We start from the raw sequence: 22,263 nt of genomic DNA, 5'->3' as shown, positions 1-22,263 counted from the left end.
ATCCAGACATAGACTGGGCGGAGGGAACCGCGCATTCATTTAAGGCTCGCCAGTTCCTTAATGTCTTGCAGGACAATTTTATGGGTCAGATGGTAGACGCACCAACTAGAAATAAAACATTACTGGATCTACTGATTACCAACAATACAGACCTGATAACAGATGTGGAAATACGGGGCAATTTAGGTAACAGCGATCACAGATCAGTTAGTTTCAGTATAAATCACACAAATAGGAAACATGAAGGGAACACAAAGACACTGAATTTCAAAAGAGCCAACTTCCCTAAACTACATACCTTGCTAAAAGGCATAAATTGGGATAAAATATTAGGAACAAAGAATACGGAGGAGAGATGGGTTTGCTTTAAGAGCATATTAAATAAGGGCATTAGCCAATGCATCCCATTGGGTAATAAATTTAAAAGAGCGAACAAAAATTCTGGATGGCTTAACTCCAATGTAAAAATGCATATAAAAGCAAAGGAGAAGGCCTTCAAAAAATACAAGGTTGAGGGATCATCCTCAGCATTCAGACTTTATAAAGAATGCAACAAGAAATGTAAGGGTGCAATTAGGACGGCTAAGATAGAACATGAAAGACACATAGCGGAGGAGAGCAAAAAAAATCCCAAGAAATTCTTTAACCACTTCAGCCCCGGAAGGATTTACCCCCTTCCTGACCAGAGCACTTTTTACAATTTGGCACTGCGTCGCTTTAACTGCTAATTGCGCGGTCATGCAATGCTGTACCCAAACGAAATTTGCGTCCTTTTCTTCCCACAAATAGAGCTTTCTTTTGATGGTATTTGATCACCTCTGCCGTTTTTATTTTTTGCGCTATACACGTAAAAAGACCGAAAATTTTGAAAAAAAATGATATTTTCTACTTTTTGTTCTAAAAAAAATCCAATAAACTCAATTTTAGTCATACATTTAGGCCAAAATGTATTCGGCCACATGTCTTTGGTAAAAAAAATGTCAATAAGTGTATATTTATTGGTTTGCGCAAAAGTTATAGTGTCTACAAACTAGGGTACATTTTCTGGAATTTACACAGCTTTTAGTTTATGACTGCCTATGTCGTTTCTTGAGGTGCTAAAATGACAGGGCAGTACAAAACCCCCACAAATGACCCCATTTTGGAAAGTAGACACCCCAAGGAAATTGCTGAGAGGCATGTTGAGCCCATTGAATATTCATTTTTTTGTCCCAAGTGATTGAATAATGACAAAAAAAAAAAAAAAAAAATTACAAAAAGTTGTCACTAAATGATATATTGCTCACACAGGCCATGGGCATATGTGGAATTGCACCACAAAATACATTTAGCTGCTTCTCCTGAGTATGGGGATACCACATGTGTGGGACTTTTTGGGAGCCTAGCCGCGTACGGGGCCCCGAAAACCAATCACTGCCTTCAGGATTTCTAAGGGCGTACATTTTTGATTTTACTCCTCACTACCTATCACAGTTTTGAACGCCATAAAATGCCCAGATGGCACAAAACCCCCCCAAATGACCCCATTTTGGAAAGTAGACACCCCAAGCTATTTGCTGAGAGGCATGTTGAGTCCATGGAATATTTTATATTTTGACACAAGTTGCGGGAAAGTGACAATTTTTTTTTTTTTTTTTGCACAAAGTTGTCACTAAATGATATATTGCTCACACAGGCCATGGGCATATGTGGAATTGCACCCCAAAATACATTTAGCTGCTTCTCCTGAGTACGGGGATACCACATGTGTGGGACTTTTTAGGAGCCTAGCCGCGTACGGGGCCCCGAAAACCAATCACCGCCTTCAGGATTTCTAAGGGTGTACATTTTTGATTTCACTCTTCACTGCCTATCACAGTTTCGGAGTCCATGGAATGCCCAGGTGGCACAAAACACCCCCAAATGACCCCATTTTGGAAAGTAGACACCCCAAGCTATTTGCTGAGAGGCATGGTGAGTATTTTGCAGCTCTCATTTGTTTTTGAAAATGAAGAAAGACAAGAAAAAAAATGTTTTTTTTCTTTTTTTAATTTTCAAAACTTTGTGACAAAAAGTGAGGTCTGCAAAATACTCACTATACCTCTCAGCAAATAGCTTGGGGTGTCTACTTTCCAAAATGGGGTCATTTGGGGGGGTTTTGTGCCACCTGGGCATTCCATGGCCTCCGAAACTGTGATAGGCAGTGAAGAGTGAAATCAAAAATTTACGCCCTTAGAAAGCCTGAAGGCGGTGCTTGGTTTTCGGGGTCCCGTACGCGGCTAGGCTCCCAAAAAGTCCCACACATGTGGTATCCCCGTACTCAGGAGAAGCAGCAGAATGTATTTTGGGGTGTAATTTCACATATTCCCATGGCATGTTTGAGCAATATATCATTTAGTGACAACTTTGTGCAAAAAAAAAATAAAAAAAATTTGTCTCTTTCCCGCAACTTGTGTCACAATATAAAATATTCCATGGACTCGACATGACTCTCAGCAAATAGCTTGGGGTGTCTACTTTCCAAAATGGGGTCATTTGGGGGGGTTTTGAACTGTCCTGGCATTTTATGCACAACATTTAGAAGCTTATGTCACACATCACCCACTCTTCTAACCACTTGAAGACAAAGCCCTTTCTGACACTCATTGTTTACATGAAAAAGTTATTTTTTTTTCTGCAAAAAAATTACTTTGAACCCCCAAACATTATATATTTTTTAAAGCAAATGCCCTACAGAATAAAATGGTGGGTGTTTAATTTTTTTTTTTCACACAGTATTTGCGCAGCGATTTTTCAAACGCATTTTTTGGGGAAAAAACACACTTTTTTAAATTTTAATGCACTAAAACACACTATATTGCCCAAATGTTTGATGAAATAAAAAAGATGATCTTAGGCCGAGTACATGGATACCAAACATGACATGCTTTAAAATTGCGTACAAACGTGCAGTGGCAACAAAATAAATACATTTTTAAAAGCCTTTAAAAGCCTTTACAGGTTACCACTTTAGATTTACAGAGGAGGTCTACTGCTAAAATTACTGCCCTCGATCTGACCTTCGTGGTGATACCTCACATGCATGGTGCAATTGCTGTTTACATTTGACGCCAGACCGACGCTTGCGTTCACCTTAGCGCGAGAGCAGGGGGGACAGGGGTGCTTTTTTTTTTTCTTTATTATTTTTTTGCTTTTTTATCTTATTTTTAAACTGTTCCTTTCATTTTTTTTTTATAATTTTTATTGTTATCTCAGGGAATGTAAATATCCCCTATGATAGCAATAGGTAGTGACAGGTACTCTTTTTTGAAAAAATTGGGGTCTATTAGACCCTAGATTTCTCCTCTGCCCTCAAAGCATCTGACCACACCAAGATCGGTGTGATAAAATGCTTTCCCAATTTCCCAATGGCGCTATTTACATCCGGCGAAATCTAAATCATAAAATGCTCGTAGCTTCCGGTTTCTTAAGCCATAGAGATGTTTGGAGCCACTCTGGTCTCTGATCAGCTCTATGGTCAGCTGGCTGAATCACCGGCTGCATTCTCAGGTTCCCTGTTGAGACAGGAGAGCCAGAGAAAAACACGGAAGACGGTGGGGGGGGGGGGCATTCCCTCCCACGGCTTGTAAAAGCAGTCTAGAGGCTAATTAGCCACTAGGATTGCTTTTACATGAAAGCCGACCACTGGCTGAAAAGAATGATACCAAGATGATACCTAAACCTGCAAGCATCATTCTGGTATAACCACTCAAAGTCGTGAATGGCGTACCTGAAGACAAAAAAATGGTTAACAATAAAACACAGTAAACGGTAAAGTATAAAAAATTGCATACCTGAAAAGCAAACATGATAAAACATAATAACAATAAAACATTGCAGAATAGAATACAGTAAAAAAAGAGCAGAACAATAGAGAGAATAGAGAGAGAACAATAAAACGACAACTATTATTTTTTATTTTATATTTTTGTTTGTGTTTTTTTTTTTACACTTTTTTTGTAACTAACTTTTATAACGGTAACCGGTTCCAGGTTCGGGTCTCTCAAAATGCGATGGCATCTTGGGAGACCCTGTGAAAGTGTGCCTAGTCTGTGCAATGCTGTACCCTACGCTAATACTCAACTAGTGAATGGTAGCGTTCAAAACATTCACCAATGCAAAGACCAGGATTGTCAGGACAGGAGGGACAATAATAGCGGGTGTCACGCCTATATCCGCGCTTGCTGCAGACACGACATCTTTTTTGGGGGGTTCGTTGGGTAGGGGTACTCGGGAGGACATAAAAATGCCTCTCATGCAGCCGACTGCATTTGGTTGGGGATGTGAATGGGGGAAGTACGGGCGCTGCAGAAGTGGTGGGTTCCCAATTAGGATTGGCGAATGCAGCAGGAAGGGCATTATGGGCACGACGGGCCTGTGTTTGTCTTCTTCTTGGTGGCAGCGGGACACTACTTGTGCTTGCCACCTCACCAGCTTGAACTGCACTTATGGGACTCGCCACGTCACCAAGTGTTACTGCAGTGCTGGTTTGACTACGACCGGGGTGTACTAGGCCGCTGGTGCTTGCCAGTTCATCAAAACGCTACCAAAAAAACTGTTAGCGATCGCAGGGATCAGGCCTGACTCTGCGAACGCTGCAGTTATGCGTTTAGTGTTTTGTAAGTGACAGTGATCGATTGATACTGCACTTGGGTGGGCTGGGCTGGGCCGGGCGGAGGGGCAAAACGCAGGTGCTAGCAGGTATCTGGGCTGATCCCGCTAACACTGCATTTTTGGGAACCCTAAACTGCTGGGGACGCTAGTATAGATCTGATCGGATCAGATATTGATCCGTTCAGATGCTATACCACTAAGGGAGGCATACGGTGCGTGCGTGGGTGTTAGCGGTACTGGCGCTAACCTGACGCTGCCTGGGGCTGGTGCTTGCCAGTTCACCAAAATGCTACCAAAAAACTGTTAGCGATCGCAGGGATCAGGCCTGACTCTGCGAACGCTGCAGTTATGCGTTTAGTGTTTTGTAAGTGGCAGTGATCGATCGATACTGCACTTGGGAAGGCTGGGCTGGGCCGGGCGGAGGGGCAAAACGCAGGTGCTAGCAGGTATCTGGGCTGATCCCGCTAACACTGCGTTTTTGGGAACCCTAAACTGCTGGGGACGCTAGTATAGATCTGATCGGATCAGATATTGATCCGATCAGATACTATACCACTAAGGGAGGTGTACGGTGCGTGCGTGGGTGTTAGCGGTACTGGCGCTAATCTGACGCTGCCTGGGGCGACGCATATCACCGCCGGGCGATCAGGGGGCTAAACCTTTATTTGGTAATAAACAGCGGGTGCCCTGACACTATAAAAAATAAACGAACTAACCCGCGTCACCCGTAACAGTTATACGGTGATCAGTGGTGAAAGGGTTAACTAGGGGGCAATCAAGGGGTTAAAACATTTATTAGATAGTATATGGGGGTCCCTGTCGCTATAAAACGCTGACGGCGAACCTAAATATTTACGTCCCTAACTAGCGTCACCAGTGACACTAATACAGCGATCAGAAAAATGATCGCTTAGCGACACTGGTGACGGGGGGTGATCAAGGGGTTAAAACTTTATTAGGGGGGGGTTAGGGGGGTATCCTAGACCTACAGGGGGCTAATACTAACTGTCCTAACACTGTAACTGCCACAAACTGACACCAATACAGTAATCAGAAAAAAAAAAAAAAACCTGCTTGGTGTCAGTTTGTGACAGGGGGGGGTGATTGGGGGGTGATCGGGGGGGAGATCGGGGTGTTTTGTGTGCCTGGCATGTTCTACTGTGTGTGTGTGTGTTGTGCACTCACATTACAGTCTTCTCTCCTCGGCGCCAGAACAGAAAATACCGAGCCGAGGAGAGATGACATCATTTCCTCTGCCTCTGTGTACAATACAGAGGCAGGGAAATGATCCCATTGGCTGGGAGCGATCGCGAGGGGGGGGCCACGAATGGATGGCCTCCCCCTCACCACCGATCGCCGGGGGAGATTTGCCGACCGCCGCAGGCACCAGGGGGGCGTCCGATCGGACCCCCCACCCGTGGGCAGGCAAGGACGTACCTGTAAGTCCTTTTGCCTGCCCGTGTCGACGTACATCGTCGTGCGGCGGTCGGCAACTGGTTAAGTATGTAAACAGTAAAAAAGGGAGGACAGACCATATTGGCCCCATAAAGAATGAGGAAGGACATCTGGTTACAAAGGATGGGGAGATGGCGAAGGTATTGAATTTATTCTTCTCCTCAGTCTTCACAAGGGAATCAGGGGGCTTCAGTAACCAAAACTGCAGTGTTTATCCTCATGACACAACACAGGAAGCACCTCCATGGTTAACAGAGGACAGAATTAAAATTAGACTTGAGAAACTTAACATTAATAAATCACCGGGACCAGATGGCTTGCATCCGAGGGTACTTAGGGAACTCAGTCAGGTGATTGCCAGACCGTTGTTCCTAATTTTTACAGACAGTCTATTGACTGGAATGGTACCAGCTGATTGGAGAAAAGCCAATGTAGCACCAATATTTAAAAAGGGCCCAAAAAACATCCCTGGGAATTACAGACCAGTTAGCCTAACATCAATAGTATGTAAACTCTTGGAGGGGATGATAAGGGACTATATACAAGATTTTAGTAATAAGAACGGTATCATTAGCAGTAATCAGCATGGATTCATGAAGAATCGTTCTTGCCAAACCAATCTATTAACCTTCTATGAGGAGGTGAGTTGCCATCTAGATAAAGGAAGGCCCGTAGACGTGGTGTATCTGGATTTTGCAAAAGCATTTGACACAGTTCCCCATAAACGTTTACTGTACAAAATAAGGTCCGTTGGCATGGACCATAGGGTGAGTACATGGATTGAAAACTGTCTACAAGGGCGTGTTCAGAGGGTGGTGATAAATGGGGAGTACTCAGAATGGTCAGGGGTGGGTAGTGGGGTTCCCCAGGGTTCTGTGCTGGGACCAATCCTATTTAATTTGTTCATAAACGATCTGGAGGATGGGGTAAACAGTTCAATCTCTGTATTTGCGGACTATACTAAGCTAAGCAGGGCAATAACTTCTCCGCAGGATGTGGAAACCTTGCAAAAAGACCTGAACAAATTAATGGGATGGGCGACTACATGGCAAATGAGGTTCAATGTAGAAAAATGTAAAATAATGCATTTGGGTGGCAAAAATATGAATGCAATCTATACACTGGGGGGAGAACCTCTGGGGGAATCTTGGATGGAAAAGGACCTGGGGGTCCTAGTAGATGATAGGCTCAGCAATGGCATGCAATGCCAAGCTGCTGCTAATAAAGCAAACAGAATATTGGCATTAAAAAGGGGATCAACTCCAGAGATAAAAAGATAATTCTCCCGCTCTACAAGACTCTGGTCCGGCCGCACCTGGAGTATGCTGTCCAGTTCTGGGCACCAGTCCTCAGGAGGGACGTACTGGAAATGGAGCGAGTACAAAGAAGGGCAACAAAGCTAATAAAGGGTCTGGAGGATATTAGTTATAAGGAAAGGTTGCAAGCTCTGAACTTATTCTCTCTGGAGAAGAGACGCTTGAGAGGGGATATGATTTCAATATACAAATACTGTACTGGTGACCCCACAATAGGGATAAAACTTTTTCGCAGAAGAGAGTTTAATAAGACACGTGGCCACTCATTACAATTAGAAGAAAAGAGGTTTAACCTTAAACTACGTAGAGGGTTCTTTGCTGTAAGAGCGGCAAGGATGTGGAATTCCCTTCCACAGGCGGTGATCTCAGCGGGGAGCATTGATAGCTTCAAGAAACTATTAGATAAGCACCTGAATGACCGCAACATACAGGGATATATAATGTAATACTGACACATAATCACACACATAGGTTGGACTTGATGGACTTGTGTCTTTTTTCAACCTCACCTACTATGTAACTATGTAACATGAATTTTCACAGATTTTTAGTTTATTTAATATAGCAGCAAATATTATAACATTAAAGAAGTAGGTGTAAAGTGGAAGCAGTGGATCTGCAGGGAACAGCATCTTGAGCACAAAGCACTTTATGTTGTATATGAATTTGCACATGGATCAGTTTATTTAATTCATTGATAAACACAATAAGACCAAGAAGTAGGTGTAAAGTGGAAGCAGTAGATCTGTAGAGAATATTATTTTGAGCACCTAGCACTTTATATATGAATGTATCCACATATTTTTAGTTTTTTTTCCAAATGTTATTTAATAAAGGTTTTGTGATTTTACATACACAAACAAAACAGACAAGCAAAACAAACAAAAACATGAAATATTCATGTCACACGAGGGCAACAACTCAAAAAGCAGTATATTTGTCCTTACATAGTGCAATTTTTTTTCCTCATACAATATGAAAAAGATCAGCTCAGTAATAAGTACCGTAAAGTCTGTATTTGGAACACGAATATTGCTACAGATCTTGAAAACAATAATACAGACCAGTGGTCTCCATACTGCGGCCCGGGAGCCAAATGCTGCCCTTTGCTTGCTTTTATCTGGCCCTTGGGCACAGTTCGTCCCAATAAAACCAACAATGGGGCCCAATAATACCAATGATGGGGGGTCATTCCTCCCAATGACAACAATGATGGGGCACAGTTCCTCCCAATAAAACCAACAATGGGGCCCAATAATACCAATGATGGGGGGTCAATCCTTCCAATGACACCAACAATGGGGCCCAATAATACCAATGATGGGGGGTCATTCCTCCCAATGACAACAATGATGGGGCACAGTTCCTCCCAATAAAACCAACAATGGGGCCCAATAATACCAATGATGGGGGGTCATTCCTCCCAATGACAACAATGATGGGGCACAGTTCCTCCCAATAAAACCAACAATGGGGCCCAATAATACCAATGATGGGGGGTCATTCCTTCCAATGACACCAACAATGGGGCCCAATAATACCAATGATGGGGGGTCATTCCTTCCAATGACACCAACAACGAGGTCCAATGACAACAATGATGGGGCACAGTTCCTCCCAATGACACCAACAATGGGTCCCAATAATACCAATGATGGGGCACAGTTCCCCCCAATGACCTCAACAATGGGGCACTATTGCTCTCACTGACACCAAAAATGGGGCATTGTTTACTCCAACTGATGCTGGGACAATTTCTTCTCATGATGGTCACAGTCCGGCCCCCCTAAAGTCTGAAGGACAGTAAATTTGCCTTTTATTTAGAAAGTTTGGAGATCTCTGAAATAGACATAAATACATAAATACTTTCTTATCACTAGCAGTCAGTTATATAATAAGGTATAACCAATAGATGCACAAAGAGCCGGAAAACAACACTAAACATTTGGAGGTTTAATGTGGTTGTAAACCCTTTACAACCACTTTAACTTACAGGTAAGCCTAGATTAAGGCTTACCTGTAGGTGCAAGAAATATCTCCCAAACCTAAAAGGTTTAGGAGATATTTGCAGAAATAGCGGCACCGATGTCTACGGCGCATGCACCGTAGACATCGGGTGCAGGCGCACTGAGCGCGCTGTTTCTAACGGCTATCATGCCGTTAGTGGCGGCACCAGCGCGCATACGCGGGAGTGACGTCATCGCGGCTCCGGCCAATCACAGCGCAGGAGCTGCGATACCCGGAAGTCACTTCGGGATAGATGGCGGCGTCGGAGGAGGCCGGTTCGGGGGCTTCAATCTCAGGTAAGTAATTCATAATGAGCTAGTATGCTATGCATACTAGCTCATTATGCCTTTGTCTTGGAGGGTGTATATATATTTTTTTTTTTCAGAGGCTTTACTTCCTCTTTAATACCAACCTCCTATAAATAGCAGATTATGAGCATATTATATTGAATTACGAGAGGTCCATATGTGTCCACACATTATTGTTCTAAAGGTAACACATTCTAGGGCATCACCAACCAAATATTTAGCACTGTAGGAGTTGTAAAGAAACGAGACCTAATGGAGCCAAGCCAGGTACCTGTAACCACGGGTCCCATCCCATCGTTTCATGATATGTCTCTCCTTAAGCAATGTGGAGTTATCTTGGGTACTCCAGTCCTCAGACGTTGGTGGTAGAGGCGCTATCCACTTTAACAGAATACATTTACCTGCCAAAAACAAGAAGCGAGATATAGCGGTCTGGACATGGAGTGTAAGTAGATCTTCATCCAAAAACCCTTATATACAGGTCAAAGGGTCATTTGGTAGGAACACCTGAAAAGCTTGGCTTATAACCGATATTTAACAGTTCCTAACACAAAGGGTAACAGTTCTTTCACCTTTACTACAACCTCTCCTTGTAGTTCTTCAGCCCACTGAGCTCCCGGTCTCTCACTAGATCCTCTGATTCACTATCACTGAATCCCAATCTTCACGGTGGTATCTTCCTCAAGAGTCACCCCAGCTTCTCTGCTGGGTCCCTAGCTTGGCACTCCAGATGCTTCTCAAACTTCACCCCACTGGCCTGTTCGGTCCCTGACTTGACACACAAGGCTGCTCTACAAGCGTCACCTCCGCTGGCTGGGTCCCTGACTTGATCACCACCTGAAGTTTCCATATTCTCCACCGTACCCGTTCGGTGAGAATACTGCTCCGGTACTTGCTTCAGTTACTCACTGTGGTCCCTGGAAATAAGGTGGTTGGTCCCTTAGTGGCGGCCGCTTCCCCTCTACCTCCGACCACTGACAGGTTCTCCAGCCGGCAGAACCATCACTTCTTATTGGATTGCCACCGGCAATCCCAACCCTGCGCTGCTCTCTTTACTTCTGGATAGGCCCCAGGCAGCCTAGCAGCCAGATCCCCCCGGGATAGGCCCAATTTCTGACCTAGCAGCCCGGGGCATACGAAACACGTCCACCCAGACAGCCATCCAGGTGGCACAGAACATAGATCATCTGACTCCACCCAAATATATAGCTGCTCCCAGCAAGCCATGGGATTCAAAGAAACCCCCGCCCATTGGCTGAGATACCCACATACCCATGACTTGACCTTGTGCTGCCCTTCTCATATCTAGCACCACCAAGTACCCGGCCACCTAGCGGTAATAGAGACAGGTGCAACAAGGCCAAACTTAGGGAGAAATCAATAGTTCTGTACCAATCAACCAGGATAACTACTCCTGGCAAGCAAATTTGTGAGGAGCATCCCTGCCTAAACTCCAGGGTGCTACATCAATAAAGGTTGTAAATTGTGTTGCAAATAGTCCTGCACTTTAGGGTAGACCCAGTCTCCAAGATATTTAAACCCAGAAAGAAGTGCAATCTCTGATGGTCATCTAAGGGGAGGAGTACTGATTTGTCCAAAGTGACCACAAAACCCAAAAAGGACCCAAACATAATAATAAGAGATCTATCAGCATCACACAAAAATATTCAGGCATCATCAGTGTAAAGTGCCAACTTATCTTCCGTCAATCCCCCTCTAACTGATATCAGTTTGGCGAATGGCCACTGCCAATGGTTCAATCACTAGAGCGAATAAAAGTGTGGACAGAGGACACCCCTGACGAGTTCCTCTGTAAAGGGGGAAAGATTCTGATTGAAGGCCATTAATCAGCATAGAGGCCTGAGGATTAGAGTAAAGTAATTGTATCCAACTGATAAATCGGTTCCCCAAATCAAAACCTCTTAACACCTCCCATAGATAAGGCTGTTTCATGGCATCAGATGCTTTAGCAGCATCTAGCGACCTACTACCCATATTATCAGATGGAATTTGCTGGTCGAGAAAAAGTCTTTGAATATTTATTGTAGTGGATCTGGTAGGAATAAAACCTGACTGGTCAGGGTGTACCAAGCACTGCATAACTTTACCTAACCGATTGGCCAACACTTTTGCAAGGAGTTTGATGTCTGAATTCAGTAAGGAAGTTCGGCGGTATGATTCAGGGTATAGACTATCTTTGCCTGGTTTCGGGAATCACTACTATACCTGCTTTATTCATTGCGTCTGGGAGGAGGTGAGAGTCATAGGCTGAATTTAAAACCTCTAAAAGTTCCAGAAGGAGAAAACTTCCAAATGTTTTATACATTTCTGATTTGAGACCATCTAAACCTGGAGCTTTATTGTTAGGGGTCTTGGCCACAGCTTTAACTCCTCTATTGTTCTGGTGGAATCCAGCATTTTCCTATCAGCTATAATTAACCGAGGAATCTTGAAAGGATCTAGAAAGTCATTCAGCGGTGAGGACTCATATTGCACTTTGCAGCAATGAAGTTCACAATAAAAACTCTGAAAAGCCGCGTACACACGAGCGGAATGTCCGACAGAAAAAGTCAGACGGAAGCTTTTCATCGTCTATTCCGATCATGTGTATGCCTCATCGGACTTTTTATTTCGAAAATTCTGACAGACCTAGAAATGGAACATGTTCTAAATATTTCCGACGGAACCAATTCCTATCGGGAAAACCGCTCATCAGTATGCTGTTCTGACGGACCAAAAATGACGCATGCTCTGAAGCAAGTACGAGACGGAAGCTATTGGCTACTGGCTATTGAACTTCCTTTTTCTAGTCCCGTTGTACGTGCTGTACGTCACCTCGTTCTGGACAGTCGGACTTTGGTCGGACTTTGGTTTGACCATGTGTAGGCAAGACCGCTTGAATGGAATTCCGTTGGAGTTCCGTTGTAGTAACCTTCGGCGTTTATTCCGACGGCAAAACCGGTCGTGTGTACATGGCAAAAGACTCCTAAAATCTCCACCGGGTCATGGGTGGGCAAGCCAGAAGAGGTATTAATAGAGGCAATATAATTAGTCTTGGATTGATAGCTATTATAGCCAATAAATGACCAGTATTTTCACCATCAGCATAGTATGGTGGTGTTTGCTCTCCGCCTTTTCATATAATCGTTGCTTATAGATGAGCATCCGTCCAGGAATGAAGGGAGTGTGGAGAAGGTTTGGACACATGACCATCCTCCGTTCTGCGAACTTCATCCGATAAAAAAACTCTCCCATTCCCTATTGGCTTTCTTAACCACTTCCTGGATGAAGTACATCATATGACGTCCTGGGCTTTGAGTGGTGATATCTGGATGACGGGTGCAGCTGCAGGCATCATTCAAATATCATTCTTTTCCACCGGCAATTCCCTGCACTGTGACACAATCATAGCGGCTGTACAGCCACTTGATTGTTTTTACAGGCGGTGGGAGGGGACGTCAGATGGTCTCCGGCAGTCTCTACGGCCTTCGGTGACCAGGCGCGATGTTATGACGTCACGTCCGGCCCCGGTAGTTGTAAACACTGCCGTGTATTCGGCTGGAAAGGCTGAAATAGTTTTTGTTTTTATCTCAGTTTTTCCAGGGTACAGGAGCGATGTGGGATCTTATAGACCCCACATCTCTCTGTAAAGAGGACCTGTCATTTCCTATTACAAGAGATGTTTACATTTTTTGTTATAGGAATAAAAGTGATAGAAAAAAAAATAATTAAAGGGAAAATATAAAAATGAAAAAAATAAACAAACAAGAAAAAATAAAAAAATGTAAAAGCTCCCCCGTCCCCATGTGCTCACATGCAGAAGTGAACGCATATGTACATTGCACCCACATATGTAAACGGCATTCAAACCACACATGTTAAATAGCGCCGCAAACGTTAGAGCAAGAGCAACAATTCTTTCCCAAGACCTCCTCTGTAACTCAAAACAGGTAACCTGTAAACCATTTTTAATGTGTTGCCTATGGAGATTTTCAAGTACAGAAGTTTGGCGCCATTTCACGAGTGTGCGCAATTTTAAAGTGTGGCATGTTAGGTATCTATTTACACAGTGTAACATCATCTTTTACAGTATACAAAAAATTGGGCTAACTTTAGTGTTTTTTTATTTAATTAATGAAACCGTTTTTCTCCACAAAACATGGGTTTGAAAAACTGCTGCGCAAATACCGTGTGTCATAAAAAGATGCAATGACCGCCATTTTATTCCCTAGGGTCTCTGCTTAAAAAAACATATATAATGTTTGGGGGTTCTGAGTAATTTTCTAGCAAAAAAATATGATTTTTACATGTAGGAGAGGAGTTCCAGAATTGGCCCGGTATGGAAGTGGTTAAGCAAACTGATCTCTTTTATTAGTGGCCCTCTTAAATATGCTTTCATGGCATTCCAAACAATTAGGGGAAGTTGACCCTTTATTATTGTGATAATACTCAGAGGGATACCCCTTAATGGTCTCACCCTGTGGAAGTTCCTGTAGCCAGAAAGAGCTAACTTTCCAAAAGGTACGTTTAAGTTATTGGGATAAGAGGAATTTAAGGACCAATGGAGAATGGTCTGAGAGACCTCTGGCCTGATAAGAAATGCCCATAACTTGTGACACCATAGGCTCAATACCCAAGGCTAGATCTATTCTAGATAGAGATTGGTATGTACCAGAACAACAAAAGTATTGAAAAACATGGGGGTTACGTAATCTCCAGATATCTCTAAGGCCTAGCTCAGAAAACTGGCAAAAAAAGAGGGTTTCGGATTGGTTACCCGCTGGATACCTGTCCACGCTAGGGTTACATACAGCATTGAAGTCTCCCAGTGCCAGAAAGGGAACCCCAGGCTATGAGTGTAGCCATCACTCGAGTTACCTCACTGTTGTAAGGAGGAGGCACATATACATTTCCCAGCAAATATATAAAACTATCAATAGAACATAATAGAAAGACATATCTCCCGTGAGGATCAATAAAAGTGTTGACAGGAAAAGCGTACATTAGTCGAGATTAGAATACTGACACCTCTAGAATATGATGAAAAGACTGAATGATATTGCAATGGGTAAGCACGAGAATGTAAAAGGTGAGTACAATCCTTAGTCAGATGAGTTTCCTATAAGCTATGGAAGTACCAAAGTGTGCCAACAAGTCCATTATCGCTTTGCGTTTAACAGTATCTTTCAGCCCCCTAATGTTCCATGCGGTAATACTCATGTCTGTAGTCATGAGTGGGGTAAAAGAAGAGACAGTAGAGGCAAACCGCCTAGCAGACTGCATTGAGTACCGGATGGGTAGTGCAGCAAGTCATAGAATCCAACCTATAGGCACTTGTGAGTAATCAGTGGGTATCAAGGTTGCCAACCTCCCGCAACATTTTTTACTGACAAAACATGGTAAATTTACTGGCAGAGCACATTTTTTTACTGGCAACCAGAGAAATGACAGAACTCCTTTTGAAAACTAACACAGTGAATATTTGAACAGAATAAACATGATATGGAAACACTGACAATACCTATAACAAAGTCATTTGCTTGATTTACACTTAAAAAGTCAACCAGGCATGAAATTATCAGCCCCATATATTTACTGGCAGTTGTAAAAAAAAATCACTGATTTTTACAAACTGTCAGTAAATTTACTGGCGATTGGCAACCCTGGTGGGTATTGGCACAACAGATCACATTTACAGAGAAAGCAGGTACAATAAATTGCAGTGGGATTGGCAAAACAGTCATAAAAACTTGAACGAAGGAAAAAAAAAACATGAACGTATAAACAAGCACAAAAGACTATGTCCAGAAGTGTCCAGGGGGGAAAAGAATATACCAAGGCCACTTGTGATTTGTTATCCTGAATAACATTCTGAATACTGTGGTAGGATGAGCCAAATTGAATACCCTGGAAACATGGTCCGCCTTAAGCAGATTACTAAAGATACAGCAAGCCAGAAAAAGCTGATAACATCAGACAGCGAGAACTAGATCTGGACAGATGTTGCTCATTTCAATCAAGCCATTGGGCAGCACTCTTAGGGGTATCAAAAAAGTGAGTTTCCCCTTTCACCACCACTCACAATTTAGTGGGGTACAGCATGGCATAGGGAATTTGTAATGTGAGCAGCCTGCGTGTCACATCATCCTATTGGGCCCTCAGCTTTCGGGACTTCCACAGAGAAATCCGGAAAAAAGAGATCTTTCTGCTCCCCTTGGCTGCCTCTGGCCTCTGGCCGGTCCCACGGCCTCTTCTTTCTTCCGCCAGGTCATCGTTCTAGTTGTCGGAGGCTACTGCAGGGTGGTGCGGGTGGAGGAGCAGACTGTAGGGAAGCCCACACACCGTTGCTGGCTGCTGAGGGAGAGATGTAAAGCTGATTATATACTGATAATAGGCGGCAGCACAGAGCTCAGTGTCCGCTCACCTCGGCAGCTTGACCACGCCCCATCATATTTTAGTGTATTTGTGATGATTTATGTGCACACACAATAGGACAGCGCTGTGACACATAATGCTCTTCTAGTTGATAAAGGGAATACTTACCTTTGTTACAGCAGCAGTCCGGTATAAGTTATTTTTGTAGGTATTTGAGTTGTTACACATAGCGCGGGTTTTATTCTATTTATATTGGTGACATAATTGCCCAAATCTGGGGATCAGGAGCCATTTCCACCCTTTACTCTCGGCTGGGGTTCTTTGTATCCATATAACAGATGTTCTACATGACTAAATTTGCAATCATATTTACTGCAAATTCAAAGGTGCCAAAATGTCTCCCCCCCGAGCAGTAATATATTTCTATCCCCCTTGGTGGGAGTGGAGATGACCCCATCTATAAGAATATACAGTACATACACACACAGCACAAGGACGTGTTCACACTACGAGATGTTTCTCTGGGCTGCAGTTCCTCTGAGCTCCACAAGGTGGTGATCTCACTCCTACCCAGACAGGAAGTCTCTATGGAAGACAGGAAGTGATGTCAAATACAGACAGGAAGTTCCAGGTGAGAGGTGAGTCGGGAGGAAGTAGAGAGGAGACATTACTGGAAGTGGCAGCAGAGGAGGTAATAAGATCTTATTTTCTATTTACACCCAGTAACCCCCCGTCATGTCCGTCCTCTTCCTCCATAGTCACTGTGATATCTTTTATCTCCAGCAGATGATGATACTCACACATATAGTGTGGAAACCTAGATTAACCCCTTCAGGGGGATCAGTTGATGATTCCTCCATCCACACATTGGAGGGGGATGGGGGAATCCTCCCCGCTGCACTATTGTATTCTGACAATGGGGGGCGCTCCTCCGCTCTCAGAATACACAGATCAGTGATGAAGCTATTGGCTGCAGCCGCTGATCGAGTGACTTTTATCCGGCAGTGACCACACATGGATGGAAATGTGACCGATCCCTGCTGAACCAGCTGAATTTCCATGTCTCTATGGTCAAATCCCAGGTCACCATGGTGACTAGAAATGGTGTCCTGGCGCCTGGGCTCTTGTCATTCTCACTGTTGGGCTGAATAATGTTTCTGCCTGAAACCCGGACATTCAGACAGGAGGAGGTATTGGTGGCACCCAACCTGTGCAGTCAGGGGGGGACTTGTCAGGACAGCAGTTGAGCGCAGCATGAGAGGACTCATCACTGCCGATTTTTCTCCCTTCTACGGCCTCATTTTTGTCACCATCGGCTCCTGCTTCCACCCACAGCATTATTAAAATCACTGCTCCTGATAAAATGAATGTTTAAAAAAGTTAATTTTGCATTGTTACATGTCCCCCAGGGCAGTACCCAGACCCCCCATACCCCTTTTATTGCCAATTACTTGCATATAAGCCTTGAAAATGGGCACTTTAGATTTTTCCTGTTCAGCTCCCATAGACCTCAATGGGGTTCACCGTTCAGGTTAGAACATTTCTCCTGTTTGGGGAGTTATGCTGCGAACTGAACAGGAGGGTGTTCATCCCATGTCTACTGCAGAGTCCTCCGACGGATTAAAGAGGAAGGAGCAGAACAGAATCTCCAACATGGCGCCACTTCGGGACACCACAGAGTGCTGGGAAACAGGACTACAGAGTCCTTACAGGAGTAACCAGGACAAGCCTGCAAAGCAGCCAGCTAAGAAACCAGCCAGGGAGGGACATGCTGCTTTATGTACACAAGATGTCCTCTCCATCCACTCTGCTCTCACACACTGCTGGGGGAGATGTACAGGACATGCAGGAGGACACAGGGTAGGGGGGATTGCAATACTGTCCTGCATTCTGAATGTCTTGTGTTCTGCACCCTTCTCCTGCACCCCATGTCCTGCGGTGACCTGCACCCATGTCCTGTGTTCTGCACCACATGTCCTGCACCCATGTCCTGTGTTCTGCACCACATGTTTTGCACCTTGCACACCTCGTCCTGCATTCTACACCCCCATGTCCTGCATTCTGCACCCCCATGTCCTGCATTCTGCACCCCCATGTCCTGCATTCTGCACCCCCATGTCCTGCATTCTGCACCCCCATGTCCTGCATTCTGCACCCCTATGTCCTGCATCCTGCACCCCATGTCCTGTGTTCTGCACCACATGTCCTGCACCCATGTCCTGTGTTCTGCACCCTGCACCACATGTTCTGCACCTTGCACACCTCGTCCTGCATTCTACACCCCCATGTCCTGCATTCTGCACCCCCATGTCCTGCATTCTGCACCCCCATGTCCTGCATTCTGCACCCCCATGTCCTGCATCCTGCACCCCATGTCCTGCCTTCTGCATCCTGCACCCCATGTCCTGCGTTCTGCAACCCACACCCCATGTCTTGTGTTCTGCACCCTGCACCCCATGTCCTGCACGCTATGTCTTGTGTTCTGCTCCCTGCACCACATGTCCTGCACTCTGCACCCTTCCCCTGCACCCCATGTCCTGCATTCTGCACCCTTCTCCTGCATCCCATTTCCTGAGGTGACCTACACCCTTCTCTGGTACCCTGCACCCCATGTCCTGTACCCTGCACCACGTGTCCTGCACCTTTCTCCTGCACCCCATGTCCTGCATTCTGCACCCTGCATCTCACAAATTACTTGCCTTGCCTCGGGCGCTGACTATCCATGCAACACTAAAAAAACTGTCTCCTTATGCCGTGTACACATGACCGATTTTTCCGTCGGAATGAACTCTGATGGTTTTTTCGACGGAGTTCCGCTGAAACGGACTTGCCTACACACGATCACACCAAAGTCTGATCGTTTAGAACATGATCACGCACGACGGGACTAGAAAAAGGAAGTTCAATAGCCAGCAGCCAATGGCTGCCCTTGCGTCATTTTTGGTCCGTCGGAATAGGATATAGATGAACGGTTTTCCCCGATAGGGATTGATTCCGTCAGAAAGATTTAAAACATGTTCTATTTCTAGGTCCGTCAGAATTTTCGAAGAAAAAGTCCAATGAAGCCCACACACGATCGGAACGATTCCGTCGGACCTTTTCTGCCGTGTGTACGCGGCATAACTTTTTTAGCTAGCTCCGAGATTTAAAGCAAATCTGTCAAACCCTGCCTTAGGGGACTTCCTCCCCTCCCCCTCATCTCCTTCATTATGTAAGTCATGCTGAGATAATCTCCCATTGCCTGAGCAATATTCTCATTTGTCTCTGAGCTCCTTCTTGCTATTCCTCGTCCTGCCTGTTGTTTCCTTGGATTGATTTTCTGTGTAGTGACCCCGGCTTCATCTCTTGGATGCGCTCGTCTGTTGCTTGTCCTGACCTTTATCCTGATTCCTGGATCTCCTCCTCATCTCTCCTCCATATCCTCTTACACAGCTTTTCTCCACACCTGCAGTGATCCTGGGGGGTGGAAACTTGGCACCAGCACTCAGCAAAATCCATCCCCACCATTAGGAGCTCTGGAGAAAATTGTCTGCTATTTACACTCCGTTCCTCCGCACATCATCTGATCACATGAGAGCTTACTTTCACAGATTCCTGACAGATATCTGTATGGTAAAGGTCAAAGTTCACTCTTCAGTTTAGGAGAGGAAGGACGCACCCAGGAACAATGATTTGGTTTGCACAGGAGCCTCATATAGAGGACCCCTCAAATCTCCCCATCCAAATGTCCCTCCATCCAGAGTCTATATGTCCTATGACATCACACTGACCTCACAGCTCCTCCTCCCAATGTCCCTCCTTCTGGCTCTTTTCTCTTTTTTTTTCTGATGCTCTTAGTATGTGGGTGGACTCTTGGTATCCTCACAAAGCAGAGTAGGACTGTTTGTCCTGTGTTATATGTAATAAAGCAAGAATTGCATATTTAACCTACAGATTGTGTAGGTAAATTATTCCTTAGTCTGAAGTAAGGCTTTAATAAATAGTGATCCTGACCTGAGAGGTGAGGAGGATTCTGGGAGGTCACATGACATCACTCTTATCTCTATTCATAAAACACAGACCTGACTGGAGAGGTGAGGAGGATTCTGGGAATATCATTTGATTCCACTATTTGATTTAATTTGATTTCTAAATCTAGAGATTTCCTCCTGTGAAGTCTGGAGATCATATGACCATCACATTGCCTCCACCTCCCTCCCTGATAGAATAGAGAAATAAAAAGAAGATTCTAGAAGTCACCAGAGAGATCATAGAGGAGAGGTGAGCGGTGCTGGGAATTCTGGGACATTATCCAGTAACAGACAAGGGATGTGTCTGGATGGTGACTGTATCATTGTGTGTGTCAGGTTCCTATAAGGTGTCAGGATGTCACTGTCTATTTCTCCATGGAGGAGTGGGAGTATTTAGAAGGACACAAGGATCTCTACAAGGACGTCATGATGGACAATCAGCCGCCCCTCACATCACCGGGTAAGAGGAGACTTTATTGTAAAGGAGAGAGCAGTACGGAGGGTCCACCTAGATCCCCCATCATCTGATAAACACATAGAAACAATGTATTCAGTCAGTGTGTGTGTTTCCTACAGATGGATCCAGTAATGGGAACCCACCAGAGAGATGTCCTCGTCCTCTGTATTCCTGGGATTCCACACAGGAAGGTCACACCATCCCTCACAATCATCAGGTAGATGAGGAACAATCACTGAAAGTATCATTAGGATCTGTACATTATCTGCATTGTTACCATTGATGTCATTTTTATTATATATTCAGAGTGGAAACCTGAGAGATTCTAAAGTTGAGGTTAAAGAGGAGATAAAAGAGGAGGATGATGAGAATGGGGTGATGGAAAAGTCAGATTTTCCAAAAGAACACACAAATCTGTACCAGGACACCATGGTGGAGTCATCCAGCTACAGAAACCCACCAGAGAGATGTCCCCGTCCTCTGTATTCCCGGGATTCCACACAGGAAGATCACACCATCCCTCACCATCATCAGGTAGATGATTGACAATTATTGGTAGTTCTGATTTATAGACAGCATGTTTGTTACAATGATTTATGTAACAATGTTTTATTATATATTCAGAGTGGAAACCTCGGGGATGATAATATTGGCGTTAAAGTAGAGTATAAAGAGGAGGATGAAGAGTATGGAGTGATTGAGCAGTTTTCAGAAGGACACAAGTTTCTGATGGAACCACCTAATACCAGGAACCTGCCAGAGGGATGTGCCCATCCTCTGTATTCCCGGGATTCCACACAGGAAGGTCACACATGTTACAAGGTTAGTGGGATGGATCTTATAAAATACAGACTCGTGGAGACAATGTGTGATTTTTTTTTTTTTTATGTGATCTCACAATAATAAAACTTATATTTTACAGATGATATTCACTCTCATTTTTTTGATTTAGAGTGGAGATCCAGTTGATATAGAATTTGAGGTTAAATCAGAAGAAGAAGAGAGGTATGTGAGGGGTGATCAGCAGTCTATGGAGGAGGATGGAATAACGGGGACATTTATAGAGGAGGACACTCCTACAGAGATCAGCACAGGTGGGTCATTAACACTAAATACATTCCTCCACCCATACTGCTCACTGATTGGTCCAGAGTAGGGCAAGGACTGGGTGATATAAGCCTGTAATCCCCTGGTCACTTTCTTGAGCTGTGTTCCCCGTCCTGTATTCCTGTATTTCTCTCAGATAATAGAGTTGGACAAACGGTTTGGCCGGAGCATGAGTTCGGGCTGAACACTGGCTGTTCGCCCACTCGACGAACACCTGAACTGTTGAGGTGTTTGACCATTTGTTCGGACCGCCAAATGACCGCAATGCACCGCACAGCCACACAGTGCATTGGAAGCCCTGACTGGTTAAAGCAATGAAAGCTTTACCCAATCAGGACACAGAGCACTGTCGGAGCTATGATTGGAGAAAGTAATGATGACTCTATCCAATCATGGCTCATTGCTGTTAGTCCCACCCCACACTATAAAAGTATTCTTTCAATAGCGGCCATTTTTAGTGTGATAATGGCGTGGAGAGAGCGATAGAACAGGGCTCTGTTCAGTGCTATTAGTTTGATTCTAGTGATAGTGCAGTGTGAGTGTAGTGACCATTCATTTTTACTTTAGTGCCAGTTTATTTTGTCAGGACAGGTTTC

General features: G+C 44.4%; 1 protein-coding gene across 1 annotated transcript in view; it reads left to right on the top strand.

The window, feature by feature from the left end:
• Positions 1-22,263, top strand: part of LOC141121731 (uncharacterized) — a 212,966-nt gene that overhangs the window by 92,860 nt on the left and 97,843 nt on the right. The window contains exons 9-14 of the mRNA XM_073611442.1: positions 16,725-16,784; positions 20,440-20,563; positions 20,680-20,777; positions 20,867-21,094; positions 21,185-21,382; positions 21,513-21,654. Of these exons, the coding sequence (XP_073467543.1) occupies positions 16,725-16,784; positions 20,440-20,563; positions 20,680-20,777; positions 20,867-21,094; positions 21,185-21,382; positions 21,513-21,654 (850 nt within the window). The remainder of the gene's footprint in view (positions 1-16,724; positions 16,785-20,439; positions 20,564-20,679; positions 20,778-20,866; positions 21,095-21,184; positions 21,383-21,512; positions 21,655-22,263) is intronic.

Source organism: Aquarana catesbeiana, unplaced genomic scaffold, assembly GCF_042186555.1.
Source record: "Aquarana catesbeiana isolate 2022-GZ unplaced genomic scaffold, ASM4218655v1 unanchor228, whole genome shotgun sequence".
NCBI lineage: Eukaryota > Metazoa > Chordata > Amphibia > Anura > Ranidae > Aquarana > Aquarana catesbeiana.
Note: the sequence above shows the minus strand (reverse complement) of the source record. Positions and strands in the feature narration are given on the sequence as shown.